The following is a 22238-nucleotide window of genomic DNA, read 5'->3' as shown; positions in this document are numbered from 1 at the left end:
GTATGATTGGTTATCTCTAAAGTGAAGCATAAGGGCATTTCAAGATTAAAACTTTTTTTGTTAAAAATGAGGTATCCATGATAAAATGAGTTTCTTAAAAGTTTCAATTTCAAGATGGATGGCTTGTCTATTTTTTTTTATGTTAGAAAGGTATCAGAATATATATTTTTACAATAATGTATGATTCCTGCTTATATATAAATGATGAAAAGTCATTGTTTTGACTATTTGGACAGTTCACCCATTTGGGTCAAATGGGGGTCAATAACTGTTGATTTTTTTCCCCCCAAAGTAAACCAACTGATTTGTTCTTCAATTGTTAACTGAATATTGGTCATCATCGACTCTTAATAATTTGTAAACAGTCTAATACAATACTAACAAAGTGGTTATGACGTGGATTATGTAGAAATTTACTAATGGGATTTTGATGTTTTTTGGGTTTTGTGGTGATTAGTTTGGGTTAAATATGTCACTAGCATATATTAAAAGTCCTAATTTGTGTTAGTTTAGTTTCAATTTTCTTAAAACAACTAAGTTTTCATTAGGTTGATGATGTTGATTAGAAGAATCATACAATATTAAACTAGATAAAAGTGGTGATTATTATAATGAAGATGGTATTAAATTAAAGAGGATAATAAGATGATGTTACTTACATATGTAGAGAGGGTATTGTTGAAATTAGAAGAAAGAATTGGATAACTTTTACAATAGTTTTTACGGTTATCATTACCTATCAAATTTGGTACATATGCTATAAGGTAGAAATTTAGGGCTTGAGGCTATTCACCTCAAATAGGGTTATATGATTCCAAATTTACTATGCTTGGTTTTATGAATTCATGATTTGTTTACAAAAAATAGGAGACTTATCATAGGTAAACTATAGGAGTTTACGGATTAGTTTATACAACTGCTATGCTATTTAGGACAATTAATGTACCTACCTAAGTTATCTTTTTTAAAATCCTGTTTCCGCTTCCCTTTTTCTCTTTGTATGCCATATTGCATTTTGTTGTGTTGTGTTATGTTGCACTCATATGACTCATTATTTTTATAATGTGGAGATCAGGGGCGGAACATTTAAGGGACAAAAGGGTGTATCCGCCCCCCTTCGATTTCGGGGAACAAAATTTACACTAAAAAAAAAAAAAAAAAATTACGAAAAAATAAGGTTTTTTTAGTGTTTACCCCCCTTCGATTAGTTTCACCCCCTCTCGAGTCGGGGTCAAGTTCCGCCACTGGTGGAGATGATATTGAATTTATCAGTATAATTTGAATAGTATGAGAGTAGAGAGTAATAATGTCTGAATCAAGGTGTCTTATATATAATGGGTGAATCATGAAAATTCACTGTTTTTTATTTTTGAACAACTAACTTCAATAAATAACAAACCTCCATATATGTAATTCAATAGAAGTTTATTGAAGTAATATGTTAGTCGTCGCCTGCTATTCATATGTTTATTTATATTTATGTTTATCTTGAAATATTGTGTTTTATATTATTATTTTTATGCACAGTAACTGTCTTTTACTTTGGTTGAATTGTTGTTCTTTGTTTTTTAGGTGATGTTTACATGAATGTGTGCATCTGTTTGATGATGAATTGAAAACCATATAGTTGTCTTGCAATGGAATAGATGGATCATATCTTGGCAGGGCAACTTATTAGTTGCAGCCATGGTGATTTGTTTTTCTTTGCTTGGAACTATATATATACACATATATGTATCTGACAGTCAATTTGGTTATATGATTACTGTTATAAACTTTAGATTGCCGTTATTGTAGATTTGTCATGCTGTATCATTCCACTGTTGCAAAAAATTGTATGCGAGTTTCTTTGAATTGAGAAGTTTTACAACGGGAGGCTGTGATGATAAATATGTAGTTGCTAGATTGAGCAATGAGAAAAATTAGCTTTATAGCTTGGCAGGGGAACCAATGGTTTGCAGCCATGACGTGGCTAGGCAACTAGGTTGCAGCCATGTCATGGCGAGGCAACCTACGCGATGCAGCCATGATGTTTCATGTTCTCTTGCTTGGATGTATGCAAATTACTGAGCCTAAATTTTCCTTCTCTATTTTCTTATTTGCTATTCTTCGTTTGTTATTTGTTTAAAAAATTAATTTAAACCGTGTTACCAAAAATGAAAACCTTTTTGGCATTATGAAAATACTTAAACACTTTTACTTCTTTGTCACGAAAATGATGAGTGTGTGATGATTAGTGTTTGTTACGTTGGTACAAAAACCTTTTGTGTTGAAACGATAACAGTTCATATATCGTATTTGCACCTGTTGCGTTATGGGGGTGTGTCAAAGTTGTTTGTTGCGTTTATTTGATTGAAATTGGTTGCATCTTTGCTGAAAGTTTATCCCACATTAACAGAAGGTAATATTGTTGATGATTCTTTGTGTTCTAACTTTAAGTAGTTATGCCTATGCCTATAATGTATTATATGTATTTTTTCCCCGGTTCATTGCTCATTTTTTGTTTGCTAAGACTTTCACGTGGAACAAGTATGAAATGCTACTTTCAAACACAGTTTGTTTTGATTGACATGCGTTACAACAACTTGATGGGTGAAACGGTTAGTTTTTGTTTAATACATAATTATGAAACTCGCGTTTAGTCTTTTTTTTTTTTTTTTTTGAAAAGCGTTTAGTTTTTGTTTAATACATAATTATGGTTTGTTTAATACAACTTGATGCGTTTAGTCTTACTTTATGATTGACCTTTATTGGAAACTAAATCGTTGATGTCTCATGTATCATGTAAAGTGGCATCCATTTGTGTATACTCTATAGCCATTGTTACAAACCATATGGTATTAACTTGGCGATTTTATGGCAGTGTGTAAAATTTTTGGCAAAGAATGTGATTTTTATGTCACATGACTTACATATAACGTGGTTTTTATATTTGTTTTTGATATTATTGCAATAGCCACCACGAAGCAGATTTGTAGCCTTATGCCTTAGTTGTCGAATCCACGTTAAAAAAAGGAAAAGTGTTTCTGAATCTCTCCGTGTGTTGTTCTGAAGAGCAAATGTTAATAAGGTTTGAAGCTTATTTACGTTTTTAATGAAGTCGTTCATGAAATTTAAGAGAAGTGTTCCAGATTGTTACTGTTATGTTGACCACCATTAGGTAACATCGGCCTCTTTACTATATAAAAAATCATTTTTTAGCCAGCATTCAAAGTCTTCTCTATGCGGGTTTATTGATCATGAGATTTTTCAAGGATCGAAAAATAGCAAAGATGAAAAAGGTGAGCCTAATGTATAAAAAATTTGTTAGTTTCTTTTGTTCCTTTTCATCCTTAGTTTCGTTAGATTCCTTTATTGTAATTGTAATTGTTGTACATACACCAAGTTATTCTCTAAGACTAGAAAGTAGATATAATTTGTGATTTCTGTTAAATGCAGCTAGAAAGTAGATATAATTTGTGATTTCTGTTAAATGGAGGGCTGCAATGGTGCCAATGGATGTGGGTGGCTTTTTATATACTTCCCTTATCATGTACTATACTACTATGTAATATGTAAACTATATATCATGTAAACTTTAAACTATATCGTGAGGACAAAATTCGCGGTGAACGTTTGTAATGTATGAATACTTAAAATGTTTTCAGACAATAGAACTTTATAGTCGGTCAAAATCCGCAGCGTAGCGCGGGGCTCTTTGCTAGTTATTAACTATTATTAGTATTAGGTGTTACCGTCAATAATATTGTTTTTATTATACAAATAAAATAACTTATTATTATATTATTCTTATCAAGATTTTTATATATTATTATCAATATTTTTACCATCAATTCTATTATATATTATTACTATTGTTATTACTATTATTATTTTTATAAAAAAAAAATATTACAACTTTCTATTATAGATATTATTTTACCAAATAAAGTATTAGTTATATAACAACATTATATATATAATCATATATATATAAAGATATTAATCCTAATATGGAATATAATATAAATAAACTCAGTTGATTAAATGTGATATGTGTTGATATATATATAAATGATATAGGTTCGTGAATCCGAGGTCAACCCTGCATGGTTCAATATAGTCATATGTATTTTTACTACAAAATACAGTATGGTGAGTTTCATTACTCCCTTTTTATATATATTTTGGGACTGAGAATAAATGCGCTGCTTTTATAAATGTTTTACGATATAGACACAAGTAATCGAAACTACATTCTATGGTTGAATTATCGAAGTCGAATATGCCCCTTTTTATTAAGTCTAGTAATCTAAGAATTAGGGAACAGACACTCTGATTGACGTGAATCCTAAAGATAGATCTATCGGGCCCAACAAGCCCCATCCAAAGTACCGGATGCTTTAGTACTTCGAAGTTTATATCATGTCCGAAGGAGGATCCCGGAATGACGGGGATATTCTTATATGCATATTGTGAATGTCGGTTACCAGGTGTTCAATCCATATGAATGATATTTTTGTCTCTATGCATGGGACGTTTATTTATGAGAATTGGAAATATGAAATCTTGTGATCTATTAAAATTATGAAATGATTGTTTATGATAAACTAATGAACTCACCAACCTTTTTGGTTGACACTTTAAAGCATGTTTATTCTCAGGTATGAAAGAAGTCTTACGCTGTGCAATTGCTCATTTTAAAGATATTACTTGGAGTCATTCATGACATATTTCAAAAGACGTTGCATTCGAGTCGTTGAGTTCATCAAGATTATTATTAAGTCAATTATAGTTAGATATATTATAAAATGGTATGCACGCCGTCAACTTTCGATGTAATGAAAGATTGTCTTTTCAAAAACGAATGCAATGTTTGTAAAATGTATCATATAGAAGTCAAGTACCTCGCGATGTAATCAACTGTTGTGAATCGTTTATAATCGATATGGACTTCGTCCGGATGGATTAGGACGGGTCGCTTCAGCTTACGGGATGCAGACTCGGTGACCACCTCGTAAAATTCATATGTATGTCAACCGTAGCCGTTCTTTCATAGTTTCAACCGTTTAAGCTGAAATACATACATCAAATAAGTTAACTCCAGCCAACAAATCAAGCTTTAAAAGTTAAAAAAGAGCTTAATTTATCCGTTGAGCATAACATATAAGATGTATACTGATACACAACTACACTTAAAATTTCAGACAATCCGCAAAATCGGTTTGTATAACTAACTCTTTAGCATTTTGAGACCTCAATCTCACTGCAACTAATATCTCCACCATAAACTGCAATGTCAACTTTGGTTTAGTTATCATGTGATATCAGCAGATGCTAAGCAACATGTGAATATCAAAAAATTTTGAACACGTGAAATCTTCAAACTCAACGGTGAAGCGTGTTTTAGTTTGTTTAAGAAAGAACGACACCACCCATCATTAGTTTTAACAGCTTCATTTACCACTCAATTTTCATACCCATGATCTTTACTAAAAGATTTCATAAAGACCATAGAAGATTAACACTTAACGTATAACTTGTAACTGGTTGCATTTACCAAATGCTCAATGATTTCCACATGACAGAAACATCTATTGATTGTTTCCAGCCTAAAAATTAGAGGTATATCGGCGCTTGCACAAAACTTAGGGTGAATCTCCTTATTTCTGAAAGGCGAGCGTTTGAAACAAAAAAAAAAAAAAAAAAAAAAAAAAAAAAAAAAAAAAAACTTTTATAGAGTTCACCTCGTGAGAACAGTGTCTTCAGATGGTCAACGTCACAATATTTTCTCATAAATGTTTTTGTAATGGTCTTTAATTAACGAAACATTCTGTCAAGAATTGAACATATTATTTACACATGATAACAAATGAAACGAATGATTTAAGAAAAAAGAATAGTCGAAAAGACGAACTGAGCTGAGAGAGTAATGTGTAGCAAGCCCAGACGCAATCATTTCTACTCCTCTGAGCCCGTCTCCCGTTTTACCCAAATACACCCCTGCGTTGAACGGTAGCTCAAAAATATAGTATTTGAATGCGTTAATAATGGTACAAATTTCTTGTATTGTACACTTACGCTAATGAAACAAATCATTAATGAAATTACCCTGTTTTGACCAAGGCCTTAACTTAGCCTAGTAAGTTATGGTACCAACATTAGCATACTCAGTTTCCCTTATTTATTCAAGATCTTCTCTAACAACTTAAAGTACCTTCTTGTGTCGTGTGATCTTTCGCTAAAACTACTTAAAGTATCAAACCCCAAGTCTTATAACATGCAACAAAAAAAGGGCGTAAAAATATTTAGTTTTCATAAACTTAAAAGGTTGATAATTCAATGATTGCACATGATGATCATAACCTAATAATACTCAAAAATTACATGTATCATCCACTTTAATGGTACCTAATTGCATTATCATGGAAGTTTATGTTCGGGTCTTACAATGAAACCCACAATTTCATAAAAATAGTATACAAAAATTTGACAACATGAAGCTTTTAGTCAAGAAATAAACACGAATGTAATACCTCTCATCTGAACTTGGGGTATGTGTTATGAGTACATAACTTGAACCTTTTTCAAGCATAAGACAAACACGATAAAACATCATTAGTAATCCAAATAATAACAATTACTCATAATATCCTCATGTAGTGATTCTATTCTAGAAATGTGCCTTGATTTGATAAAATATATTATTCGAATGCCAAAAAAAAAAGTATTAAAGTTATGGTCAAGTATTCCTAATCAGAGTACATTAGTTTATATGGTATTTTTCGATTTTGACACTATGGTTTTCCAAAGTTGACCAGAGTTGACTATTTCACCATGGTGATCGGCTATTGTTCAATTTCACTTTTAAATCCTGTTAAAAAATCTGAATATGGCCCCAAAAAACTTTTGAACTATCCTAAAAATACCAATTATGCACCTGGACAAATGTGGACTTTATAACGGGTCATGTCAACTTAAGCCCAAAAGAGAAAAAACAGAATGGTCTATCGTCTATGACATAAAAACCTTTTTGCAAAGATCGGCTTAAAACATGACGTAGTTGTTATCATTGCAGTCAAAATACATACACCTAAAATGAGATTGGTAAGATTCTTAAAATATCTCAAATACATATAAATCCTATTATGTCATAAGAGGATTTTTAGAGTGTATTCAAGTGTTGACGCCTTATAACCCTAGCATTAATCATACACCTTATAAAAATATGTATAACGTACCTTCAGTTTTAGACTGTATTCACGTGCTCACACCTATTAGATCACCAACAGCTATGGCCAGTCCCCTAACCGAATAACCAAATTCATAAGAGGTTTAGAGTGTGGGCAATCATATGAACCTTTGAGTACTTACTGCATGTAAATAAAATCATCAAACTAACATTTTCAATAACCGTATTTTTTGCTGTTATAAGATTCTGCAGGGATAAACATAGCATACACATCATCATAACAGAGTACTTAATTTTATGGACTCGAAAGTTTAAATTATAAACCTGTGCCTCAGCAACATCCACAATTTTAGGGAACCCTTTTAGTGATCCAGAATCGATAGACCGGAAAATCTGCCAAGTAAAAAAAAAACATGATTTTTATTATTATTATTATTATTTTTTTTTTTTACAGTTTCAAGCAATTTCTAACCTGTACGTGCCAATTATCAGGATCATCTTCACTTGATACACACAATAAAGGATCATCTTCAGGAACCAATGTGTGATCTCCATGTTATGGAGTTACATATCGAGGACTTGCAATCCACGAGATTCGGACAATCTTTAACAACGCATCATCTTGCCAATGAGCCATCCTTTTCGCAACTAACGCAAATTCTCTCCATTTTGTCGTTTTTCTCCACCGTTGTTCAAAATTTAGCAACACATCATATGCAGCAGGACCTTCAATCTTGCAGTGTAAGTCATGCCATGGCTGCCTTGGCGCCTTTGTTCCTTCCTAATTTAGATCATTCATACGAAAATTAGTGAAAAGTCTAAAAAAATCGAATGTATACAATCATTGACTATATATTTTTTTATTTTTTTTACTAACAGAACAGAATAATGGCTACTCACGGGGAATGTAGGTTAATAACGTTGAATCGAATAGAAAAACGAATCATAAACCTTCATATCACTTTTCAAACCCAATTAACAAACCAATCATAGATATTTCGATTGTTGAAAAAAACGCAGAAATATTTAGAAGCACGACGTAAGAAATTGGAGTACCTTTATATCATACCCACCAATTATAGCAACAGGAACCTGAAAATCATAGGTTAAAGATGCAACGACGAATTAAATATGTACAAATTTGATTGACAAAAAGCCATGTTGCTATCATTAGTTGCAACAAAATCATGTTTAAAAACGTTGGAATAAGACAAACCTTCGAAATAAGACTATGAATTCATTATATTTCGAATGTGACATACCTAGAAGAATTGATCCATATTAGGTGTGTATGCAATCGGATGCATATATGAAAGGATACAACAATCAATCGTGAAACATTTTGCACATATCGATTGAATAATTAAAAACTCGGTGTTTAACGTATGAAACAACAAATTCGGAAAACATAATTTTGAATAATCAAAATTGAACCCTAACAAAATGAAAAATGCGTTAGGGACATCGACGACGGTTATAACGAAAAAAAAACTTCGTATTGCTGGGTCAATTAATAATTAAGAACAATCATCAAATTAATTGTTGTTTACAAATACAAAAAAAAAAAAAAAATACAAATCACAAAAAAAATTCAAACCTGTAATTGAAACGCCGTAAAACCTAAATCGTTCCAAACCTTAAATCGCTTGATCTGCAAATCGATTGATAACGATTGATTTGATGGAATTCAATTGGATAACGTAATCGATTAGAATGAGATTCGTAACCCTAAATTTAATACATACGAATTTCGGATCAAAGCTTGTATCATTCTGCGTGTAATTGATTCGCATATTGATTTCTAATATCAGCATAATATAAAATCGATTGTAGAAACAGAAACCTGCCGATTAGATTGAATTGGGGGTGAGTGTTCTTGGATGAGAGAAGGAAGAGTTTTTTTTAACGATCGATTTGTTTTTTTTTTTTTCGTCGAAAAAAAAAAGGTGGTGTTTGATGTCCACGTGGAAGATAGCAGTATTTTATAGCATTTGATACTTTTTTTTTTAAAATCCACGTGGAAATAGAATTGATGGGACAATGTGAGTGTAACAAGTAGGATATAATATTCATGCTTTGTAAAAGGGGATGATTCTCACACACACTTTTTTGATCCTCACACACCAATTGAGTATTATTAGAAGAGTAAAAGGTTAAAATAGGTGTGTGAAGATCAAAAAAGTGTGTGTAAGAATTATCCCCCTTTGTAAAATGTAGAGAAGATTATATTATTATTATTATTATTATTATTATTATTATTATTATTATTATTATTATTAATTATTATTATATTATATTATATTATTATTATTATATTCTTATTATTATTATTATATTATTATTATTATTATTATTATTATAGATAGATAGATTATAGATATTCTTGTTTTATCGGGAGAAAAAAAGTAGTAGCAGCGCACTTTCCACTTTTGGTGCATTTATTTTATTTTATTTTTATCCCCTACATCACATAAAGCATGACCTATACATCCTAGGTGTCAGACGATAAGGATACCCCTACTCATCTGACACGTGTCCATCCTCTCCTATTTTCATTTTTTTTTTTCCAAAAATACAACATAAAAAATTAGGGATTTATAATATTGGTAGTATACCTAAATTCGCAGTGTAAAATTAGGGATTTCAGAATCATCCGCTTGCCAAATCGACTCCATTTAAATCGATCAATTAAATAAATTTGGTTGTTTCGAGCAGTTGAACGGCATAAAAAATCGATCAACATGGCTGGAGCAGAAACGATTGGATGGGAAAATATATTAAGAAATAAACGGGATTTGAACAATCGGAGATGGAAGACGACGATGATTTCAAAATAACAAGATCGAGTCTATTATACTAATGAGTATTTTTAGGGTTACGATTCTTATCAATAAGGAGTATCCTTCATTTTCTATTGTAGTCGGTATGTTTTTCGTCATTATACTCTCAATTTGATATATAATTGAATCATGAATTTTTTGAGTTTTAATTACAATTGAGTCTAATAAAGATCGGAGTTTCATTTGATCAATTAACTCTAATATTACCAGATGTATCATAATTTCGTATCGTAGACGATTTTTTTTATTGGTATGTATCATCACATCGGTCTCAACAGGGATGATTCAGAGTTTGTTTCATCGAATTCATCCTTAATGTTGATAAATGATCAACTATTGTATCATCGGTTTGTTATATGTTTATCTGAATAGCATATAAATACAAGAAAGTACTCAACAAAATGCCTACTGTTGGTTTGGAATGGAGTTAGTAGGACAACATACAGTTTATTACTATTATTATTGTTGCTGTACCATGAGATCACACTTCCCTGTTGTACATGTTGCCTTAAATGCACATGTTGATTTGAATGCAGTTCATTCACATTTCAAACTATCAAATTTAAACTGCAGGATGGTGATGATAACGTAACTGAAATAGTTAAAGAATCTATTATCAATATTGAAGATCAACTTGCAGAAATGAGTCATCTAATGTTAATATTTGAGATCACAAGCTTAGGTTATTCATGATTCCACTTGAAGACCTATGCTGGTATTTTCGTTTTTCATTTAATATACATATATTTTAAATTTTATTGTTTTTAATGTTTGGCAATGTTGACCATTGTTTTGATGTTTTAATATGTTTAGTCTAGGTTTTATCATACTAAAACCTATAAAGATGGTGCCAATATGATTCAATGATGTCAATGAAATATTGGATTATATGTTTAGGCTATGATGTAAATGATGTAATTGCATTCCGTTCATGAGAGTCGGGCATTATCCCATTTCAGTGAATGATCCAAACTATGTGGGGTCTTACTAAGCGGGTCTAAATGGGTAATATGATGGCTACTGTTTTGAGCAGTTAGGGTGGTATGTTGATATTGATTATAGTTAGTAATTAAATGCGTATTGCTTATTTTAGAACTTTGTATAGAAAAAAGAAGCATACACATCAGTTTAGTGTAATTTTAGTATTATGTTTGTACACATAATCATGTAGTGTAATTGTAATTTTAGTATAGTGTTTGTGTACGTAATCAGTTTCGTGTAATTTCAAAGGTGGTGTTTTCGTAGCTCATAATAGTGGTGATGGTATAGACGTATAGTATCGCTTTAAAGATCAAATAAAACTAATAGTGATTAAAGATGGTGGTGATATTACTAAATGTGAAACACATCTATGTGAAAACATATATGCTTAGGTTACTCACTTCATCTATTCTGAATTTGTCCAAGTATTTATGTGTCTGGATTTCACTTCATATCCTATTGTTGTGATTAAATTTTGGTTTGTGGCTCCTATTGCAATGTCAATGTTTTGGCACAATGAATGTTATTGCTTATATACAAATTGCTTCACGTTTATCTACTAGACGTACAAGACGTCGAACAAATCATGGGTATTTGGAGTATAATGATGTTCAGAATGCAAATGAAAGTGGTTTGCAGCCTACTGCGGTTCCGTTTATAGATACTACAACAGCGGTGACCGATGTACCACCTATTAGTAGTGTTCTTACTAATGAAGTAGATATGTCATTTACAGCAGGTATTTTCAACCGTGGCTTATTTTTTTTAATTTACTTTTGGTTTATGTCCCTACATGTTAGTCAGTTGCGGGTCAGTTTCTGTTAAATTGGATGCAAGAGTTGCGGATCAGTTGCTGGTTTGAGCCTACAATGAGCAATTATTCAACATAACCACCAAATCTTTATATTAATGATTAGGTCTTGAACTCATAAGTATTGGGATATGTGATGACTAACAAATATAGTGAAGGTTATCTACGAGCTGGATACTATGATGGAAGCAAGTAAGCAAACAACTTTTATTTCAATTCAATGCACATTGATATTATTATCTTGATAAATAAAAGCTTATTATTAGCAGTCTTGATAAATAAATGTTACATAATTCAATAACTGATATAAATAATTAGCGAAATGGTAGGCTCCTTCCAGCAACTATTAACATATATTCTATGTGTGTGTGTCTATGACTTGCTCATATATATGTTTAATCACTTTTGTAAATTTTCCTTGCACTTTGCACAACGAGTGTGATTGTATGGAATATTGTTTTGGTTCCAATACATAAAAATCCCCTTTAACTGCCACAACATAGCAGTGGCTTGTATTTAATAAAGTTAAGTGTTTCAATTGTCTTGCACTTAACTAGCATAAAAATTGTTAGTACTAACTGACATGTGGTACAGGGACATACGATTGGTGTGACTGTTACGAGTAAGCAGTGACCAAAGTTAATACGTATATATAATGAATGTGATCAGTACATTGCAGAGAAAACGTACAGATCAATGCCCGATGATGTTAGTTGTGATATGTCCTACTGTGTTTTAGACAATACGCAGCTTCCGGTTATCATCAGGTATTTTTACTTTTATTTGGTTTCATAAGTAGATAATACATGTGTTGAACTTGATATCATCGGCTTACAAGTAGATACAAATGGAGATTAAGACTTATTTATCAATCGATATGTACGTCTTGACGAACTAATATTGATGCACGGTTTAAGATACAAATAGAAGTCTTCTTCGGGCAGAGTTAGCTTAGGTATTTAAAACAATTATGTGTATGGATTAAGCTTAGTTTGTTTGAGGTTGTAGTAGTTACTGTAAAAATAACATTAGTACGTGCATTATGCACTATAATCATTTGTTTCGATTCAAATATATTGGTTTTGATGTTAGTTGCTTTTAAGTGTTAATCATTGTTTGAAAACATAATGTAGGTTTTAAAGTGGATTCGGGAACACACTGTGCCGGGTGATATTAGGCCTATGAATATTGAGCCTTCGGCTGCTACTGGATTGAATCAACCTTCGAAATAGGCTAAGGAGTGAGAGGCTTATTTCACAAGTACTCTGTTTTTTGGTATCATAATTAGAAAGAAGCATCATAATTAGCATCATTTAAGTTATTTCAGCATTACAACGATAAAAGAAATGACTGATTCTTTAACACAACATCCGATAACACAATCGACTTAGACGATTCCTCTAAACTCCTCAATTCATATAACATGTACGTTTTCAGTTTGATTGATTAAGAGTCGCCGTGCAACACACGGGCTCTTAAATGCTAGTTTAAATAACATAACATATACAAGTAACATAAACATATATTAATATTATATTAATTTAATTTAACAATTTTTTTTTTATGTTTACCATTTTAATTTAATATAATATATTAATATTAATATTAATTAATATTATATTGTATTTTAACATTTTTTTAATTTAATTTAACATTTTAATATAACATATTAATATTAATTTAATTTACCATATAAAATAAAATACCCACAAATTAAATGAATTCAAATAAAATCAAATCAAATCAAATCAAGATCGTTCTCCAACCGTCAAGAATGGTGAAATCGGGGGGATTTAAAAATTGAATTGTCAGGGGCGATTTGTGTGTGTAATAATAAATAATAAATCCAGATTCAAGTACTCCGTATTTAGTTTCACATCTCATAACAAAACGAAAAAAAAAAAATTGAAATTTGAGATCTGTTCCCATTCATCTTCATCCTTCCTTCCATAAATAGCACTGTAACTGCCAGGTTACTGTTTTTTTTTCATCATACATTTACCTTCGATCCACTTACTTACTTTATCTTAATTTAATTCTATAATTCAACGAATTAAATCTCAAATTTACTCAATTATAGATAGATGCTTACAATGCATATACTGTAGTTTTTAATTCTGTTCATCGTTTTGCAGATACATACATACACATATATTATTGATTGATTGAGTAATTGATCTGAACCTAATGTCATTGACGAACAAGTACAACGCTTTTCGGCGTGTATACAAGGAGACGATTAAAGGAGGCTACTTGTATGAACGCAGGACGAAGCAGTTATCTGCGTTGTTCATTGCTCTTGTTATTACCACCATCTTAATTTGTTCTTGGGAAAAAAACTCCCTTCTCACTACATCTCACGCTCAACTCTCGTACCTTTTTCCAGGTTTGTTTGTTTACTCTTCAATATACACTTTAGTCACCTTATGCTTTCTTTTATTAAACTGCTGTTAGTATACCTATTTTTCCAATACAAATGCAAATCTATTCCTTCACGGGTTCAGGTTTGTGAATGTATTGCTCATATATCTGATATCTATTGATTCGGGTACTAACTTTAAGAGAGAAAAAGTGGGAGGGACAGTGTTCTAAATCTCGAAACTAATCGGCGATTACTCGCTTTTTGGAGAGGTCTGAACCGATTAATCAAAATCAGTCAAAAATCGGTCAACCCTTGGTCAAAAAGAATCAATTAGGATAATCGGTCTAACGCCAATCAATTGGTCACCATAAATCGAGATTTAATCGGGATTTATCGGTCAAAGTAGGAATTAATCGGTCAAAGTCAAACTTAGTCAACATCCGACGAATCCCCAATTTGCCGGGTACTCTTTTCAAGGTCCCAACAGATTACTCCCCGATTAGTGTTTTTTGCATTCTTGGGGAGGGACTTTTTTGTAAAGCCATGGCCAAACTAGCTAGTCTGCCTTTCGAACCTATGGCCCGAATTAGATAATGATATTTTCCGAATAATGTCTTCATTTCCTGAGCGGTCCTATAGTACAGATGAACCCTCTGAACATGTAGGTTTTTTTTTTTTTTTTTTTTTTTTTTTTTACAAATCATGACAATCTACATTAAAGAAACAATATGTGAAAGGATAACTAGGACAAGTATCACATGCATTCTATAAATCATGTATGCACACTTCATTTCTATGTTTTCTTTCATTCTAAGACAATTCTAAGACAATGTAGATAAGTTTATTTCTACTACATGTATTTGACAGTCTAACACTAAAGTTCATCATTTAAAATGACTAACATCTTTAAAGATGCTCCTTTGGTGAAACAGTTTTACGTCATAATTACTACCGTGTATTCATTATATTGTGTTGTGTAACCTTCTTTTTCATCAGCTAATTGTTTAACTTTATTGTGATGGCAGGTGGGCAAGTTAAAGTGAAGCATGTTACTCAATCATCAAAAGATTATATAAGAGAACCTGAAGGAGTTGTGAATGTATTATCTCCATCAAGCTCCTTAAAAACACGCCATTTGGACACTCGAGGAGATGAAGAATTTGTAGATTTGGTATCACCATTGATATCCAGAAACTCACCTGCTTTGGAGATTCGAGGGGATGAATATTTTGGGACTGCTCAGGAAAAGCTCCATGGTAACAATCTTCTAGTATGTTTAGTTATTTCATTTTTCCCAGTGCATAGATTATTATTATGGGATAATCAAGAATTACAAATAGTTGCTTTCATTTGGTTTATATATCCAAATTTGAAAGATCCTTAAACTGAACCATAGAACCTCTCTAAGTTGCACTTAATATTCATCACTAAATATTTGTTTATGAGTAATCATCAATGAATATAATATAATTTATATGCCAATATTCATTGATGAATATTAAGTATAGTTTTTTAGGTTCTCTTGTTCTTTAATTAATATTCTCTCTTTATAGAATATCTATAAGCATATACGCTATATCTTGCGTTCATATCCTTCACACTTATTTTTTTTACGTTGGTGCAGAAAATACTTCGGACAGGCACTCTAAACCACCTAAACAGCAGTTAGATGATCCAATAGCAACTAAGAAAATAGATTCAGCTGTGGGTCATTTTGTTGATAATCAAGGTGAGTTTTACTTGAATTACATTTCTTAATTCAAAGCATGGTAAACTGTAAACACACACAGCTAGCGAAAATTCTCTACTGTAATCAGTAACTTGAAAGTGATATGAGTGCATATGTTGAAAGGCACATATAAGAACCTAAGTTTACCAAGTAGACCCTAGAGTCATATTTTCTTGATTACATTTTTTATTCGTTTAATCTTTAATAATATTGTGTCTCAGCCTGCAACTTTGGTAAAGGGAGGTGGGTGACTGATGAGAGTCGGAATCTGTATTCGGGATTTGGTTGTAAACAGTGGTTGTCAGGGATGTGGGCTTGTCGCTTGACCCAACGGACAGATTTTGGATACGAGAAATTAAAATGGCAGCCCAAAGATTGCACCATGGATAATTTTACAGGCCCAGAATTCCTTAAAAGGTCTGGCATTTAAAAGTTTTAAAACATTTCGGTCTTGTTCACATACAAGTTACCGGTTACAATTTTTGCTGATGGTTTTGAGATTTTTTATTTTTTTTTCAGAATGCAAGACAAAACCCTAGCTTTTATTGGGGATTCTTTAGGCCGGCAACAGTTCCAATCGTTGATGTGCATGATCACAGGTGGCGAAGAGATGCATGATGTTGAAGATGTTGGTGAAGAATACGGGCTAGCCAAGGCGGTCGGGTCAGTTCGACCCGACGGTTGGGCTTACCGTTTCCCAGTCACCAACACTACAATCCTTTATTATTGGTCAGCCAGTCTATGTGAGTTGGACCCGATAAACGGTACAACCGATACCGCAATGCACCTTGATCGCCCACCGGCATTTTTGCAACGTTTTATCAGCAGATTCAATGTGATTGTTCTAAACACGGGGCATCACTGGAACAGAGGGAAGATTAATGCTAATCGGTGGGTTATGTATGTAAATGGGAAGCCTAATACAAACAGAAAGATATCGGAAATAGGGAACGCAAAGAATTTAACAATTTACAGTATTGTTAAGTGGGTGAATGGTGAATTACCAAAATACCCTGGGTTGAAGGTGTTTTACAGAACGATATCACCCAGACATTTCTTTAATGGAGATTGGAACAGTGGAGGTACATGTGACAGTACAACCCCTGGTGCATTAGAAGTTGTACAAGATGAGTCGAGCGATTCGATTGCGTCAGGGGCAGTTAAGGGAACAAATGTGAAGCTTCTGGACATAACGGGACTATCGCAGGTAAGAGAGGAAGGTCATATATCGAGATACAGCATTCGAGCCACTCAAGGTATGCAAGATTGTTTACATTGGTGCTTACCTGGCATTCCTGATACGTGGAACGAAATACTTTTTTCACAAATCTGATACAACATAGAGTTCATTTAGTTTTGTACTTAAAACACCTTACGGATGTGTAGTATGTAATATGTAAGTTACGGAATGAGTTATATACTAGCAGTGATATATAATCCATGTTTCTTATTCAAGTGAAACAATGAATGTTAAGTATAACTAAACGGAGAGCAGTTTTCTGGTTGAGGTTATCTAGGATGAAGTTTTTTTTTTTTTTTTTTTTAAAGATGCATGTCTTTTAACATAATTATATTGTGACATTTCTGAACATTTTTTTGGCTCCTCATAATTTGATTCTAATGAACTTTAAACCTGAAACGTCTTAAATATCTATGATGTATTAGTAATATCCAGGCTCGTCCCGTTGATTCAAAATTTTCATATGGGCCCTGTTCAATTTTTCATATGGGCCTCTTTGGATTATGGGCCATGTGCGAGTGCACGTGTTGCACCCCTCAAATCCGCCCCTGGTAATATCCATTTCTTAAGTCATTTCAGCGAGATCATGACACTACTCACAACCAATCACGATCATTGTATACACGTTTTTAATCAGTAATTAACCATTATGAATCTCGATAGATAATTATATGCAAATCTGGATGACGGAAGAGAAACAGAAACAATAACACAATAACATTTGTCTGTAAGATTGGGACCTCCCAACAAACTGAATCCTATAACAGGTGTGGCGTTGCAGATACAACGTGAATTACAATGGCTCACGGTAAGAATATTTAATCTAGTAATTTGCTAATTAAACCTACCTGGCTACATTCAAGTCAAAATTATAATAAAGAGAACTCTTTTGAACAAACACCTTAAATGACATTTACAATAAAGCACAAGGAGTTGGCGATTGAAGGAGAAAAATGGATGAATGCGACTGCAGAGTCGTACACAATCACAGTTGCGATAATCATTACTTTTGCATTTGCAGCGGTATTAGTCAATTAGATTATGTCAACGAGATTATAAGTCAAAGATCATCTATCCTTGTTACAGCTTCCTTCATGTGTATTCTTGTATCAACATCGGTTTCGGTACAAGCAGCTCCAATGTGCAAAAGCTTCTGTATTTGAGGCACACATGGATTCGGTAACAAATCCGGGTCGATCAACTCACTTTCCCTGTTTTCATCAAGAGCAGAACGCAACCATTGAACAACATCTGTTCCACTCTCACCCTTTTGTTTATAATAATTATTACTATTACTGTTACTGTTATTATTATTCATTAGATACTGAGACGGATATTTTCCTGTAACTATTTCAAGAATAACGATTCCAAGACAATACACATCTGTTTTGTGGGAAAGTAGTTGTTGTCGATCATGTAATGCTTCTGGAGATGAATACGCAAACATTAATTCTGCAGTTGGTGTGCTATTAATCAACGGGTGAAGCGCATAATCGTTAAGAAGCGGTTCATAATTTTTTCCAATTAGTATATTTGATGACTTGAGATTTCCATGAGGCAACTCATTCGATGCAAGCTCCGAATGAAGATAACCCATTCCTCGTACAACTCCTTTTATCATCTTTAATCTATTTGTCCAGTTTAATTCCGACCGTTTCATCTCACTATCTCCTCCTGTAAATAAAATTAAATGATTATGATTATTTCCATGAACATAATAATTAAAAATATATGTATAATGGTACGACGTACGTACCGTGCAAAACGTTGTGCAGGCTGCCTTTGGGAACATATTCAGATACCAAAAACTTGTCATCTTTTCTGAAATGATAAGCCAAGGGCGTCAATATGTTGTCATGTTTGAGCCTCCCTAACTTTTTCATCTCTGTATCAAACACATGTTTAGTCATTGGGTGGTTCATCTCTTTCATTTTTTTGAGTACGACCGATACACCGTTCCCCAGTGTTGCCTTATAAGCCGAACCTAACCCTCCATTTCCAAGAACCTCAGCTGAAGCCTTCATTAAGTCATTCAACTCAAAAACACTATCACCCTTTTCTTCATTCACCAGCATCACAAGTTCACCTACCGGCCCACCTCCTCCTCCCTTTTTAGGAGACGATCGAGACCTCATCTTGTTTTTTAGGCTGCTATATCCTTTTCGGCTCGAGCTGCTATTCTTTCTGGACATGTTTGGGATGGTAACCACGGCTTCATGATCATAGTTGTTTTCTTTGCGTAAAATCCTCATGTTTTCTTCTTTTCTTTTATCTTTTAACGTCATGATCAATAGTAACAAGGTCGTGACTACAGCCGCAATGATGAGCTTCTTGGTCAAATTTGATTGTGAATCATCAGTTGGGCATTTTTTGGACGCTTTTAGACCGCAAAGGTCAGGGTTGTTCTCAAAGGCTTCCTTATCAAACCTGTTTAAAGGTCTCGGAATCGGTCCATCTAGTCTATTATTAGAGACAACAAGAACATCCAAAACTTCCAATTCGGAAAATTCGTCCGGAATTGGTCCTGAAAATTCATTGTTTTCTAAATGAAGCTCCTTCAGATATGACAAGTCTCCCAGTGACTTGGGAATGGGGCCCGAAAACTTGTTATCGGATAGCCATAGTCTTTTTAAGGACCCCAACGGTTGGAAAAAGTTAGAAGGAATGACCCCAGAAAACTGGTTTTTTGAAGCGTAAATGATTTTTAAATTCGGGAGAAGATTAAACGCTGGTATAGGACCAGAGAGGGAGTTGTTTTGGAAGCTGATGGATTCGAGATCTTCAAGCGGGGCAAGATCAGCAACGTTGGGTCGTCCTTGAAGACCCATGTTGGCAAGGTTGATACTTGTAATCGTGTCATCCATGTAATTACAAACAATTCCAACCCACATGTTGTTACGATCGCACGGGGATGATGACTGATCATCCTTTTGTTGTTTCCAATTAGTTAATGAATCGGATTTGGATAAAGAGTTTTTGAATTTTAAGAGGGCGGTAGCTGATGATGATGATGATATGTTCTGGGAGAAAGTGTGCAGGGATATATTCAATAAGAGAAGAGCTGATAGGAACAACATTATATGATAATGATGATGATGGCAGCATGGAACAACAGCCATGGCGAAAGATAATTAAGACGACGATGACCGGTGTTCACTATCTGAATCTTGAATCTGAGTTATTATAATTAGGATGAAGGAGACGACAAGTTTGTTGATGATGATGGATTTGAATGGTGTTAGGACATGGTTCTGATACTTTGCAAATTAAAAACAATGGCATAGCATAATTGATTAATTAGTTAGTTATCTTTCTGTTTCTCAGTTTGTTAATCAGTAATCTTAATTACGGAGTAGTCCGTTTTTAGGGCATTGAGGGATTCTAGCTAGCTAGGTGGTTGTTATCTTTTTATTGACCAGGTCAACATGTTTCTAATTAATTTCTCATCCATCTCGTCTCATCTATATATATATATATATATATATATATATATATATATATATATATATATATATATATATATATATATAAGTGACTCCCATTTTCATAAATGAGGCCACTAAAACCTAAAAATTTAATGATCTAACTATACTTAAAAATTATGATAACTATTCTATTTAATACATTGCCCTTTGAGTTTCTAATATATTTATGATAATTAATACATATAATAAATTACGATAGAAAAACTTAAATAAATTAAATATGAGTACAATGGTGAGAATATGAAATGAACTCTACAAACTATATAAATTTGAAAATCTAAATCTAAATGGGTATCAAATCAAGTTTTTGAGAATGTAAAGTCATGTAAAACCTTCAATTCAATCTATGTAAGTATTCATTTTTTGTATCCCTTCCTCAAGCTTCATTTTTTATTCTATTAATATATTAGATTTAGTCGTTTATTATTATTAAATTTTCATGTTATTAATTTCAAATTTTCTAACTTTTATGTTCTTTGTGTTGTTGTAGATTAAGTTATCTAAATCGGTGGTGATTTATAATGAACTACTCTTTTGTATTGTTATTGGTATAAATTAAATAATCAAAAAATATAAATAGAATATGAAATGAACTCTACAAAATTTATAAATTTGATAATCTAAATCTAAATGGATTACACATCAATTTTTGAGAATGTAAAGCCATGTAAAACCTTTAATTCATTCTTATGTAAGTATTGAGTTTTTGTATTCATTCATCAAGCTTCATTTTTTATTCTATTAATAAATTAGTTTTTGATGTTTTATTATTATTGACTTTTCACTTTACTAATTTCAAATTTTCTAATTTTATGTTTTTTGTGTTGTTGTAGGTTAAATTATCTAAATCGGTGGTGATTTATACCGAAGTACTTTTACATAATAAACAGTTTAATTTCTTTATAAAGTATTATATATATATATATATATATATATATATATATATATATATATATATATATATATATATATATAATAATGTTAGTTTAATTATATTTAAATGTCTATTGTTATAGGTAGTATGCTTTAAAGATTAGATGATAGCTAGATGGTTAATAGTTTCTTAAATTTTTTGAAACAATAATACACATGCTAGATATGTTTCAAAATGTTTAACTTTGTATATTACTGAAATATTTAATGTTGTTTCTGAATTATTCTATGTTGTTTGGAGCAATTATATATATTTTTAAGATACAAAAACGTCATTGTTAGATAATTAGAATAATAAATAGTTTTAACTTTTAGAAGTTTTAACTAAACATCTTTGATCTGTATCAGTTGTGAATTATGATATACATGACCATGCATAAAGATATATCATCGTTGTTGGAATTCATTGTGATAGTGCTTGCCTCATTGGAGTTTATAATAGTGCTTGCCTTTTATGTTTCCTATATATATATTGTCTACTTGATTTGTGTGAACCATTCACTACTTTATTTTATTGACTCTGAGACTTTAAGCAATCAATTAATTGATATATTTCAAACAATGTTTCTGAACGATTATTTTGAGGACAGTTTCATAAGAGCCATGATCTTCTCACTAAACTACTGACAAAGCTAACCATGGATTTTACTTCTCATCAAGAGCTATGATCTTATTGACACATTGTG

General features: G+C 32.3%; 3 protein-coding genes across 6 annotated transcripts; 1 reads left to right on the top strand and 2 right to left on the bottom strand.

The window, feature by feature from the left end:
* Window positions 1-7705: 7705 nt before the first annotated feature.
* Window positions 7706-9072, bottom strand: LOC139892758 (phospholipase D delta-like). Of its 4 annotated transcripts, none has more exons than XR_011774224.1 (4): window positions 9019-9072; window positions 8769-8822; window positions 8228-8263; window positions 7706-7952 (listed from the first exon to the last, which is right to left on the bottom strand). XR_011774224.1 is itself a non-coding variant. In XM_071875882.1 (4 exons), the coding sequence occupies exons 1-4, from the start codon at window positions 8983-8985 to the stop codon at window positions 7728-7730; spliced, it is 384 nt and encodes a 127-aa protein (XP_071731983.1). In that variant the 5' UTR covers window positions 8986-9008; the 3' UTR covers window positions 7706-7727. The 4 variants fall into 4 exon arrangements, 2 of the variants coding, with proteins under 2 accessions (XP_071731983.1, XP_071731984.1); XR_011774223.1 differs by adding an exon at window positions 8388-8433 and having other exon boundaries at window positions 8769-9031; XM_071875882.1 differs by lacking the exon at window positions 9019-9072 and adding an exon at window positions 8917-9008.
* A 4918-nt stretch (window positions 9073-13990) lies between these two features.
* Window positions 13991-17404, top strand: LOC139889502 (protein trichome birefringence-like 14). The gene is made up of 5 exons (XM_071872449.1): window positions 13991-14189; window positions 15191-15421; window positions 15790-15894; window positions 16116-16311; window positions 16414-17404. The coding sequence occupies exons 1-5, from the start codon at window positions 13991-13993 to the stop codon at window positions 17225-17227; spliced, it is 1545 nt and encodes a 514-aa protein (XP_071728550.1). The 3' UTR covers window positions 17228-17404.
* A 790-nt stretch (window positions 17405-18194) lies between these two features.
* LOC139889501 (pollen receptor-like kinase 3) lies at window positions 18195-20253 on the bottom strand. Its single transcript, XM_071872448.1, has 2 exons — window positions 18891-20253; window positions 18195-18805 (listed from the first exon to the last, which is right to left on the bottom strand). Exons 1-2 carry the CDS (start codon window positions 20251-20253, stop codon window positions 18195-18197), a joined length of 1974 nt encoding a protein of 657 aa, XP_071728549.1.
* Window positions 20254-22238: the final 1985 nt, after the last annotated feature.

Source organism: Rutidosis leptorrhynchoides, chromosome 2 (genome assembly GCF_046630445.1).
Source record: "Rutidosis leptorrhynchoides isolate AG116_Rl617_1_P2 chromosome 2, CSIRO_AGI_Rlap_v1, whole genome shotgun sequence".
NCBI lineage: Eukaryota > Viridiplantae > Streptophyta > Magnoliopsida > Asterales > Asteraceae > Rutidosis > Rutidosis leptorrhynchoides.
The sequence above is the reverse complement of the archived record's forward strand: the minus strand, read 5'-3'. Positions and strand labels throughout refer to the sequence as shown.